At 52.2% G+C, this 12,450-nt stretch overlaps 1 protein-coding gene across 1 annotated transcript in view; it reads left to right on the top strand.

Annotated features, from left to right (window-relative positions):
- The first annotated feature begins 1,165 nt into the window (after nucleotides 1-1,165).
- The window catches only part of LCP2 (lymphocyte cytosolic protein 2), a 40,908-nt gene continuing 29,623 nt past the window's right edge, over nucleotides 1,166-12,450 (top strand). Inside the window, exons 1-3 of the mRNA XM_036281637.1 lie at nucleotides 1,166-1,460; nucleotides 5,546-5,608; nucleotides 10,621-10,667. Coding sequence (XP_036137530.1) covers nucleotides 1,383-1,460; nucleotides 5,546-5,608; nucleotides 10,621-10,667 — 188 coding nt within the window. The 5' untranslated portion in view covers nucleotides 1,166-1,382. The remainder of the gene's footprint in view (nucleotides 1,461-5,545; nucleotides 5,609-10,620; nucleotides 10,668-12,450) is intronic.

Here is a 12,450-nt window from a genome sequence, read left to right on the forward strand (position 1 = left end):
AAGCACCCTCTCCCACCGGTGGTGGGGCTTTTGCAGAGCTCAGCCCAGGCCCTGCTGGGAGCGCTCAGCCTGGGCCACCTCGATGGATGCCCGTCTCCTGAGAGGCGAGGATGGTGCCAGCTCAGGTGCATGGACCACTTCCGTAACCGTGCGGGGCCTAGGGGAGATGCAGAGCTCACTGAAGCTCAGCACGCCCCGGCGAGACTCCTGAGGTTCTGCCTGCAATGGAAACGGTGCATGGCCGAAGCTGCCCTTGGAGAAGCTTGGGGAAGGCTCCTCCCCAGGGACAAGGCAGGGTCACTCAGGAAATACAGCAGAGCTGGCTCTCTCCTCAGCATCACAGTCGATGGTGGGCGCACGCACAGCTCAGCAGATGAAGCCGTGAACTTGTGTCCAGAGGCTGCGATGCAGCATGAGTACCTGTGCCAACAAGGCGCTCAGACTGAGACCGGGTACGAAAACAGCAGGTCCCTGTTCCTGTCTTAGGGCCACTCCAGGGACTGTGCTGCTTGGGCAGGACATATGGAGGAACAAATAGAACAGAGCAGCATCAATGCCAATTGTTTTTTTCTTGTAATTTTTTCCTCCAAGTGTGTCTGGTTGAACGACATCTACGTTTCCTGAAGCGTAGACACTGGGTGCACACTGGGACGCCTAGATCTTAAGTCCTCGCCTGGGCTGCACGGTGTGGAGCTGCCAGGTGAGAAGCTGAGCCTGGCATGGCCCCGCTGCCCCGCTCAGCCCGGGCGCCCAACTCACTCACGCACGGAGAGCCCTCTGCTAGTAACTCCAGGGAGGCAGCGGAAGCAAGCTCCACTCTGTCCTTTAGAGGGGACGAGGTGTGGTCGCAAAACACGAAAGGACCGTGCTCCTTCGCCCGGCAACTCACTGATGCAGGAGATGGTCTATATTTTAGGTCAACTGTCAAGATAGGCTGTCATCTGCAAAGACCCAGCCAAGCGGGAATGTGGTGCAGACACATGGGTTCTGGGAGTCTGGGCAGAACCGGGCTTGGACTCACAGTGGAGCCCACGGTGCCTTCCCCGCCTCTCCCGGGCTGGCCGGGGAGCTGCCAACGGCCGCGCCACCTCTCGGGCTGCGGGGCGGGCTTCCTTGTTTACTTATTTAGAGCCCAGCAGAGGAAGTGGTAAAGGAAACTTGCTGAGTCGTTTTCTGAGAAGAGACCATATTTGTTCGCAGAGGAAGCGTTGCTTTCTGGGATCTGGCTACGGCAGAAAAGACCTCGGCTTCTGCGGGGCTGTTCCAGAGGGTACCTGGGCCTCGGAGGACCGAGGACAGCTCCACGCTCCGGACTTGGGGTGCCCTGTCCATGGGTGCGGCGCCCGCACTCGGCTGGTGAGCTTCCTCCCGGGACAGCAGCCATGGCATTGAGAAACGTGCCCTTCCGCTCGGAGGTCCTGGCCTGGGACGCCGACAGCCTCGCCGAGTACTTCAGGAAGGTGAGCTCGCTCGTTGCCGTTGGAGGGGCTGGCAGTGCCCTCGGTGGGCCGGTAGCAGCTGGAAGATGGGGTCCAGGCGGAACAGGAGGGGTGTAGGGGAGAGCAGTGAACGTCCAGCCCCGCGCAGCCTCAGCGGTTGGGCGAGTACCATGAGAGACACCTGCCCCGCCGAGTGTCCCGCAGTGACATGGGGAAGGGAGGCCCTCCAGTGAATGGGACCTACTCTGTGCCAGGGTTCGAGTTCGTGCTCTCCAGTGGCACGCTCTCCAGTACCCTTTGACACTGTCTGTCCTCGGCTCAGCTGCAAAATAAGCTCTGGGTAGTTAAATGCCCCAAAGCCCCAGAGACTACAAGTGACAGAGGCCGGTTTCAGTTGCCTGTCTGGTTCCAAAGTCCATGCTCTGGGATGCAAAACTGCTATAACCTTTCGCGAGATCAAGGCTACTTATTAGAGAGGGAGCGGTGGAGTCCTGGGGGTGGCGGAAGAAATGCAGGCTGGGACAGAGAGAGGGCTGTGGTGAGTGACGCTGGAGGAGCTGTCTGGACAGTCATTGCCCACGGCCCTCAAAGAGGGCTCTTCAAGCCCCTGTGTGGTACAGTCTCCCTGGAGCTTCATCAGGGCCTTGCGAGGCAGGTCAGAAAACTGATGTGAGCCCAGGTTACAGCTGGGGAAACTGAGGCTCCTACAGAGGAAGAGGCTTAGCCAGGCAGGGTCAGAGGCCGAGTTTCGGCACAGTGGAGACCAGAATGTTGTTGCCTTTCAGCCACTGAGGTGCTCAAAGGTCCCCATACCTGGTCATCTGTGGTGGGACCACAGGTCACGTATCTGCTTGGGCAGTTCCCAAGACACGTGACGCAGTTAGGGACCGACCCTCTGTCCCTGTCCAAGGGACACAGTGTCTTGTGAGGGACATTTGACCTTCTTACACCCTCATCGGAGGCTAACATCATATCAGTTGACACTTCATACTGATGAGATTGTAAAGTCAGGGCCTTGGAGATCCTCTAAGCCAACTTTCTGTTTTTCCTGGGGTAGGACAGGCTCCCTGGGAAACACAACCAAGCCTGGGGTCTGTGTAGCACCAAAGTCTTTGGTGTCACAGCCGTTCTTCCCCAACGGAAAGAAGAAAAGTCTGAAAATGTTGAATCGGGAGCAACATGATGGAGGCACAGCCCACAGAGCCTGTTATTTGCTGCTCTTTGAGCATCTTATTTCTGTTCTTTTTCCCCTCGAAAAGGTCATAGTCAATTTAGGTTCTAGCATCGTGGGTACAAAGATGGTTGGGACAACGGACTCTTTGAAGGATATTTCGAAATACGTTTCTTAAATGTAGACCTCATGAACCAGGCAACCGGTAAAATGTGCCAAGATGCTATCAAGTAGCATTTTAGCTTAATAAAGAAAGGAGAGGGTTGAGAATTAGGAGGGAAGCCAGCAGACAGGCTGGGGGGCACAGAGAGACTCATCTCCAGTGTGAGAAAGAGAACCACAGCCCAGTCCAGCGACAGAAGAATCCACGGTCAAGTTCCCTTTAGCGCCGAGAGATGGACTGCAGGTCAGGGGTGATTCAGGGAGAGGGGTCTCTGCTCAAGCTGGGGAAAGGGAGAACTTTCTTCTTGGAAATCCCAAACCTGGGACAAATCCAAAGCACCCGAACAGGTTTTCCCTTCCAATATAAAAGGACCGGAGGAGGAATCAGGAGACTGAGGGCCTTCTGTGATCCGGAAATCCCCCCCGACTCAGAAAAACACCCTTCAAGTTCTGAGCACTTCAAACCCCCAGAGAGAAAACACCAAGTGAACTACCACGGAGTTATTTGGGGATGGATCTTAGCCATCGAATCTCCTAGTTAAAACATCGATTGGCAGGTGCAGTTTCTAATGAAGCAGTGATATCAGGCCCCCCTTGGAGACACCTCTGCAGCCAGCTCTGGAGTCAGACACACCTCGGTTTGAATCCTGGTTGTGCCACTTGCTAGCTTGGTGACCTTGCCTTAGTTACTTGACCTCTCTGTGCCTCCGCTTCCTTATTAGTATGCTAGAGACACTAACAGTAACTAATCTCGTGGGACTGTTGGAATTAAAGAAAGTAACATGTGTGAAGCATTCAGCAGAGAGAGGGGGCAATTCACATTCCAGCTTCCATTTTTCCTGCTGCTGTCCCTGGACCCTAGCTGTGCCCAGGCAGACGGGCGGGTCTTTGTGTCTCATCGTCTCAGCTGTGTGCATAGCTCATCCTCCGTCTGGAATGTGAGACCCCCTCCCCTCCAGGAGGACTTAGGTCACGTTTTGTATTTCAATCCTCTAATTCCTTTTGACTTGGCCGGCGAGCATCTCTGGGCCACGCAGTGAAAAAGGCCCTGGCTCAGAGCCATGAGTTCGAATCCCAGCTGTGTTCCCAACCCACTGTGTGACTTTAGGCCTCCAATTTAGGCCTTTCTGGGCCACAGTTGTCCCATCTACAGCACCAGGTACCTGCTCTAGACCAGTGTCAACCAAAGCTCAATGCTCATAAAAATCATCTAAGTATTTGCTAAAAATATAGATTATAGCCCCCAAGCCTGGATATTATTGGTTCAGAGCCAGACTTCTAGGCGGGCCCCAGTCTGCAAAGCTGTCTGTCTATCTAGAGCTGAAGTCAGCACTTTGCCAAATCAGAGGTCATCTGGCAATGATGACAGTGAGAGTAATGATCTGAATGAAGTTGACTCTTCCAAGAACCACTGGAAGCCCAGCACATGCAAATAGGGATGCTCAGGGGCTGCTTGCCGTCCACGTTGACCTTATGTAAATCAGCTTTTTCTGCGCTTTCTAACACTCATCCTACCCTTTCAGGCCAAGGGGTTATGACTGTGCTTACTTTGTAATCTTGTTGGCCCTAGGAAAAGGCCCTAGGTATAAACCGGTACCTAAAAAAGGCTGCCATCAACTGTCACACTCGCACTTGCGAGGAGAACCTAAGATTCTCAAGGACAAACATTTAACTGTCAAAAACTCCACCCCCAAACATCAAACTAGAGCTATTTCCGATGCAAATGTGTATGCTGGTGAAGACAAGGTATCACAGACACCTGATAGAATTGTCGATGGACGTGACTCTAGGAGAGCAACAGAGACCCTCAAAATGACCATTCCTGTGGATCCCATAACTCTCTTCGGAGTCTCTAACTTCGACAATTTATCTTCAGTCGAAGAAAACAAAACTGCATGCAGAGGAATGTCCACGATGTGCTATGTTTTGATCTGGAGGGTGTATTCAGCTGCCCTTACGCTTGCTCTCTTTACTTAGCTGTGAGTTAGAACGTTACTGACAAATATAGGACCAATTCCTCCCTCTGAGGCCCACTTGTCACCTGCTGCCCAGGGAACCTCCTGCCATTACTTCACTCCGTGTATTGGCTCTCCGCCGGGAAATGTCAGGGTGCGTGACTTAGAGGGGTGTAAGTCCTCAGAACAATGCCTGTCTTAGAGCAAGCGCTGGGTCAGCTTTAGTAGCTGCTATCATCATCATCGGAGCAACAATTTGGTCAGCCACCGAAATGTTTAGCAACAAGGGATCCATGAGACTAGTGTTTGAGATAAGTTTTGCAGTAACAGGAGGCCGTGCTTAGGTTACTACATCAGGGTCGTATGAAGAGAAACAGCCAGGCTCACAAGGTTGAATATAAATGATAACCGCAAGTACGTTTAGAAACATGCTCAGAGTAAACGCACTGAAGGACACACACCGCCATGCCCACCACCTCTCTTTGGGTGGCGAGACCTTGGGCGTCTTTATGTTCTTCTTTCTGCTCCTGTCTACCTGCCTGGGGAGCAGAGCGGCCCTTTGTGGGCTGGCAGGCTCGGTCTCTCCGTAGGGGTTGGCCCCAAAGCCTTGCACCAAGGCAAGTTCTCCATTTCAGAGAGTCCCACGGGATTAGCGAAAGCAGGCCTGAGGTGGGGACGGGCCCCTCTGCTAGGCAGGGGAGGGAGCGGGGAGTCTGGCTAGCCACAAGAGCCACAGATTGCTGAGCTTCTGCGGCAGGCAGGGGAGGGGAACCATGGCATGAGCCTGCCACCCGGACAGCACCTGCCTCTCTCTGCAGCTGAACTACAAGGACTGTGAAAAGGCCGTGAAGAAGCATCACATCGATGGACCTCGGTTTTTGGTAAGTGCTGCCAAGGCTGTTCAGTAACTTTATCACTGGCTGCAGGGCCAGCTGGTCTACCCTGTCCCTGAGGATGGCCAGGGCCAATGCCTGTCTGCAGGATCCCCACACAGCCCTTTGCCTTCTTCAGAGGTTTTGTATGAACCCCTCTCACATCACCTCTCAGGATCCTTCTATTTCGGATACTCCCAGGTCGTTCACTGACACCAAGGTCATTCCAAAGTCAAAGCATAAAGAAGAAATCCAAGTATGGCTAAAACTCACATACACACACACCTTGAAAATCTATTCCAATACCACCCGTACTTTGAGAAATCCAAGTCCAAGGGGAAAAAAGACCATCTGGGAGAACAGAGGATTCTCTTTTCCCATCTCTCATTCTGGGGTGCATGCCCAAGGAGTGGAATAAAGAGTGGAACCACCCTCATTATTTCAATTCCATTTCTCTTTCTTGCTACTAATTGCACAGTTTTGTGCCAACTAGACACATGTGATATGGCTCTCTTCACTTCGTTATGTTGCAAACCCACTTCAAATGGACACTAAGATACAGCTGTATATATTAAGGACTAAGCCAGTGAATGACGCAGGTCTGATGGTGGGGATGGAGGCATTGGGTGCTGGGTGGGGATGTGGTCTGAGCACGTCCCCTGAAATGACACCTTTGCCAGTGGTTAATAGAGACCCTGACTACACAAACCCACCTCTTCCGGACACATTTCTTCACCCTTTGAAAGAGAAGAGGGAACGAGACCTCAACGGTTTCATGGAGTAGATTTATCTGATCTGGATTTGGAATGAGGAGGGCAAAATCGGCCGTGTTTCCCTGCGGGGCTGGTCGGCAGCAGTGAGGGAGCTGGGCCATGAGACTGCGGGGTTGGGAGGGGCCAGAGAAGTCATGTGCTCTAGCTCTCTACCCAGCACACCAACTCGCTTCCTGTACTGTATCCCTGCCGCCCATCTGGCTGGGGATGTGGTCTGAGCGTTTCCCCTGAAATGACACCTTTGCCAATGAATAAGAGAGGCCCTGACTACACAAATACACCCCCAACAAGCTTGAATCCCTTTAGTGATGGTGAGCTCACTACTACCTATAGTCCCTTTCTGGGCAGCTCTCAAGTCTCTTGCTGAGACCAAACCCGTGTCCCTACGGGTCTGAGTTTTGCTTTCATGTGCTGTATAGGACATGTTTATTCACTGTTCCCCAGGCATCACTTCTTTGTTGACCCACTCATTCTCTTGGCAAGCATGTTCCTGACTTCCTTTCACACACCAGACCATCCATGTGCTGGGAATATAGAGGTGATCAAGGTGTGGCTTCCTCCTTCCAGAAGCTTGTTTTAGAGCTGGAAGGGCTCTGTGGGCAGGCTCCAACCACCTGGTTTGCAACAAAGAGGTGCCGTGATTTGTTCTAAGTCGCACACCTACTAACTGGACGTGAGAACACATTTAACGCAATCAAAAACCCCATGAGTTTTTAACATACTGAGCTTTGTCCCCGTGGTCCTGGAGTTTTGTTGTTGTTCTTCTTCTGGCAAATTTCTGTTAAACCTGAATGTTTCCTTCTGGTGCATCGAGCACTGAGGACAGAGGTTAATCGGGGCCGAGTGGAAAGGGGATGAGACATCTTTGAGGACGGGCCTGGTCGCAGCCCTCCGTGAGCCTCCCCACCGCCGTCCTCTGTTCGCTGAGCACGCTGGACTGGGGGATCGTCTCTTCGAGCCCCGAGAGTCTCCCAATACTCCCGTGAGAGTTTCAGGCCTGTTAGGACAGAGTTGTTTCCTCAGTTGAGAAATGGTGTCTGAGCCTCTTTGTCTCCTCTGCTCCAATATCTGGGACCCGGCAGACATGCTGCATATCCTGATCATTGTATAAACGGGAAGTGAAAAGAGGGGTGCTCGGAGCCAGGAGAGCAGGGGCAGGACCCAGTGCCTGCCCCAGTGGCTGGGGTATGTCAAGGCAGCTTCTGTTGAAATGCACCCTCCACCCCAGGTGCTCTGGATACAATGGGAACTCGGACCTGAGCTCTAATCTCTTGTCTGTCATTCCTTCTAGCTGCATGATATCCAGGACCATTCTGCTATTGAGGGCAGAAGTGGAAGCCCTTGTCTTTTACCTTCCCCCGCCCCTTCCTTCCTTCCCCCTCCCCTTCCTTCCTTCCCCCTCCCCTTCCTTCCTTCCCTCTCCCCTTCCTTCCTTCCTCCTCCCCTTCCTTCCTTCCCCCTCTCCTTCCTTCCTTCCTTCCTTCCTTCCTCCCTCCTTTCTTCCTTCCTTCCTCCCTTCCTTCCTTCCCTCCCTCCCTCCTTCCCTCCTCCCTCCCTCCCTCCTTCCTTTATCTTTCTTCCATGTAGGAGAGAGCAGGTTTCTTGGATCTGTTTTGCTATTCTTTCATTTTCTTGTGAGACTTTGTCTTCTGGGGAGTGGGGGTGCTATGCTTCCAAAAGTTGAAGAAGAGGAGGAACTGTGCTCAGAAAGACGTGTGGCTGCATGTAACAGGAATCTTACCCCAGTGGCTTAGACAAACTGGGGTGTATCTTTCTCAAGTGATAAGAAATCTAGGGGTGGGTGCTCATGGCTGGTGAGCTGCTGAAGGAAGTCACTGAGAACCTAGGCCCACCTAGCTTAGGGGAAAAGCCTGTGGCTTCTGTCCTAATGGTGGCAAGATGGCTACTCCACCTCCAGGCATCACATCTGCATTCCAGGAAGGAGGGAGGGGGGATGGGCAAGGAGTCAAAGGAGCAAAAGTGCATGGGTAATGCACTCCACTCCCTCGTTTTCAGGAAAGCAGTAACTTCCAGAAATGCCACTCAGGAGACCTCAGTGATGTCTCACTGGCCATTCTGAGTCCTGTGACCTCAGTCATCTGCAAGAGAGTGTAGGGTATTACGTGTTTTGAACGGGGCACATTTGCTGGCCTGTTCAAAATCCAGGTCCTGTCAGTAAAGAAGAAAGAGAGAATGGATATTGGGTAGATAAGCAGCGTCTGTTCAGCCACGTGGCCCCTCCGCGTGGGGCTGACTTGCAGTTCCTCTCTCGTGCCTGGACACTCGGCATGGAGTCGTATTCCTGCAAAGCCAAAGTCTAACCCCAAGTCTTCGTACAAGTAGCCCAGAGTTTGCTGCAGGTTTTTGAAGGAGGTGAAGGAGGGGGCTACATCACATAGCAAAACTCCCCATTAAACATCTCTCACCTTCCCTCCCGGTTCCTGTCCCGGTCTGAAGGGCTTGCTCCTCCCTGACATCCTGCTGCTGTGTCTTCAGCCACGCTCCTGTCTCCCTTCCCCTTCTCTGTCTTCCCAGAGTTCCCTCCGCTTATGTCCCCAAGTCAGCAAAAGCGCAGGTGGTGGCCAGCCGCCCTGTGCTCCTCTCTCGCCCCTCTGGAGGGCCCGGGAGCCCTGGGCTCATCACTCCGCACTCTGGACACGGGTCTCAGTGCGTCCCTGCGAGGGGGCGGGCGGGAGGGAGGCGACGGTGCTGCTCAGTGACATTACCGAAGAGAGGGAGGATGAGAAGAAGAGGGAGAAGGAGGAGGAGAAGTCGTAGTTGTTAAGAAACTTGACCAAAGCCTGGTTTTCTCAGGACTCTTGGCAGATGCCTGTCCCGCCCCGGCTGAGGGTCTGATGAGGGACGGGTGGGCCACTGCTCCTGAGCGCTGGAGCAATGAGTCCGCTAACTCCTTGCTGCGACGCCTCGGGCCCTGGGCAGCTGGGCTCAAAGGGAACCGTGGCAGCTCTTTCCAGTGGGCAGCGAACACCGGGTGTCTCCCAGCCTGGGGCAGAAAAAGCAAAGACACTAACTTCCGAGAGCCAGCCAGACCCCAGCTGCTCCCTCCCCCGGGGGTAGAATTACTCATCTAACTCCCTCATGTCACACTAACATCTAGTGTGTCCAACGCAGAGGCAAACACACGATATACATCATCTCATTCAACCCTCAAGACCCCTGAAAGGTGGCCATTATTACTGAAATGATTGCCATTTCACAGATAAGGAAACTGAGGCTCAGAGATGCTAAGTGTGTGCCCCAAAGCAGACATCTGCTAAGTGAACAGACCAAGATTCAAACTCAGCGTGTCTGACTCCGGAGCCCCACCCGCCTCTGGCCTCAGTTAGAACGTCAGAGGGGCCCCTCCTTTGGCTCAGCATTGGTTCTACAGAAAGCGCGCCCTCTCTCCTTTCTGTTCCTAGTATTGGCACCCTGCGTCTCCCCTGCCCCTTCAGCCACCTTGTCTCACCCTCCCCCCTCCAACACAGGCTACCTGGATCCTCAAAGGGCTTGGACGTGGGAGGGGGAAAGCACATAGGCAGAAAACTGACCACAGGTGCCTTAGAGCAGGGTTCCACCCCCAGCTCTGTCACCTGAAATTCTCTTACTATCCGAAGCCTCAGCTTTCCCGTCTATAAAATGGGAGCACAGGCAGTTCCTACATCGCAGGGTGGATGCGAAGACGAATCAAAGTGCTGTGAGGCAAAGGTCCAGTTCCTCACAAATATCATTTCCTCCTTCTTTCCCTTCTCGGCTCCCCAAATCTAGAGAGTTCTACAACGAGCCTGGTGAGAGGCTTTGGGGGTGTGGTGGAGGCATCAGGGCACAGATTCCTTCTCGGGGCCGGCTTCTCACTGTTGCTCAGCTCATACAGAGTGTGGGGGCCCTGAAGTCTGGGGCGAGAGCTTCCGACCAGAAGAGGTCACAACATGCTAGATTCAGCCCACAAAGCGAATTCTGTGTGGTCCAAAATTTAGCTCTCATAGTGTTTGTTTAAGTTAAAATTATTTGTCAATATAGAGGAATGAGGAAATTTCACCTAAATTGCCTTTGAAAAAGTACACCTGGCACCACCAGGCCTGCGGGCTTTCTACAACACCTGGAAGCTGCCCACTTTGAGTGGATGGGTGGGCTGGACGCCTTGGTCTGCCGCAGTCCCCACCACCCCCTATTGCTTCAATCCTGACTCCATTCACCTGGCCCCGCGCCCTGCCTGTGGGCTGTAACCTGCTGGTGTCTTCATTTCAGAACCTGACAGAAAACGACATTCAGAAGTTCCCTAAGCTCCGGGTGCCGTAAGTACTCCCCTGAGTCTTTGGGTGGTTTGGGGAGCAGAGGTTGGAATGGGGCGTCATTCGGGGGGAGCTGAGTCAGCGATCTCCCACCGTTGGATTGGAATAGGAAAGCGTGCAGGAAGAGGGAAGGCAAGGGCGGACTGAGGCAGACGTCACAGGATGCGCTGGGAAACGGGAGGAACAGATCCAGCCCAGCGGGCACCGTGTCTGCTCCTGCCACAGACAAGCCCGGCTCTGAGCCTGGTCTCCATTTCTTCTCTCCCCAGTGGGGTGGTTTGGGCCTGTGAAAATACCTCCAGAGTCAAGTGATTCAAGGTTTCATTATGGTGTCATCCCCGACTCAGTGATTGCTTAAGTTTCCTGGACCTCAGTTTCGAGCTCAGTAAAATGACAGCGTTGGGCCATATGCAGAATGGCGAGGAACGTCATTTTGCTGGTGGATGTCAAGAAGGACCTGAGGGAAGGGGCGTGGTCCCTTACTGAAGTCTGACAAGGGGCTGGACTGGGAAGTGCAGTGTGCCTATCATGCCCTGTGTATTTCGTCCCTCTAGTAAAGGTCTCACATCCTCAAATGCTTCCAGAAGCCAGGCAAGGCGTTATAACTGTGAAATAGGCTGGGTTGAAAAATACAATGCCCTATTGATTTCTCATTCATTTTACCACCTTTGAATGACACATGTGTCTGGAGAAATATTTCTTCACTATAAGAAAAATAATAGCACAATGATGATGATAAAAGAGGTAATCAACACAAAGCCTCATTGTTGGTGAGCAATAGGGAGTGGTGGCGATTGTGGCAAATCAAGATTATATTCTCCACCCACAGAGAGCCGCAGTTACTCGGCTCTAGTCAATGTGGACCCAAGGATGCTCAATCTTTAAATTTACTGAAAGTAGCAAGATATATTGGTTATATGTGATGGATCTCAATTTTTAAATGTTGGCTCAGATATTGTTAAATATTATGAAAGCCTGAGTAAACATATCTGTGAGCTAGATTTAGTCTGCGGGACACTAGTTTGAGACCTGTACTCTGGACATTTTCTGAGGTTACTTTTCTCTTGCTCCAAGGGTCTCATAGCTCATCATAACAAAAAGGAAGCAGGCCAATGGGGTAGAAGGTTAGGCTCTCTGAGTAGGTAGAACCTGCTAGAAAAGGTGAGTGAAGGCAAACAGGACTCTCAGGTTTCCCTCATCTGAAAGGCTCAAGGGAAAACAGAAGGATAAGGATGTGCTTTGGGCACTGCCTGTCCCCAGGGCTAAGTGGTGTTGAAGAATGCTTATTCTTCCTACGGGTTTTCTCTAACTACATAGGGCTCTATACATTTAATTGAAATGAAGAGTTCTGTTCCTCAGATACCAGCCACATTTCAAGGGCTGATAGCCACAAAGAACTGGTGACTAGCACACTGAGGGTATAGACATAGATTATGTCTCTGCTTGCAGAAATGTAATGCTGTAAGATAAAACCACCACAGTGCTATATAAGGAAGAGACGTTAACACACAGGGGTCAGAATTAGTCTCTGGTAGACCAGAGCCAGGCTGCAGACATGGTAGGTCTGATTCACACTGTGTTTTAAAATCAAAGGATGTTTTACAAAACCCAGCTTCTCTAGAAACAAATGGAAGCTTTGGTAATCCAGGGCTTCTGCTAGATTGTGGGCACAGCTGAATCGGAGTGTCTACTGTTTAGATGGAGTGTGTGCTCCCCAGTTCACCACAGTCCCCACCACTCCCTAAGGTCCTTTAGTCATTTCTATCCTATGAATGGACATTTTGGC

Source organism: Molossus molossus, unplaced genomic scaffold (genome assembly GCF_014108415.1).
Source record: "Molossus molossus isolate mMolMol1 unplaced genomic scaffold, mMolMol1.p scaffold_m16_p_4, whole genome shotgun sequence".
NCBI lineage: Eukaryota > Metazoa > Chordata > Mammalia > Chiroptera > Molossidae > Molossus > Molossus molossus.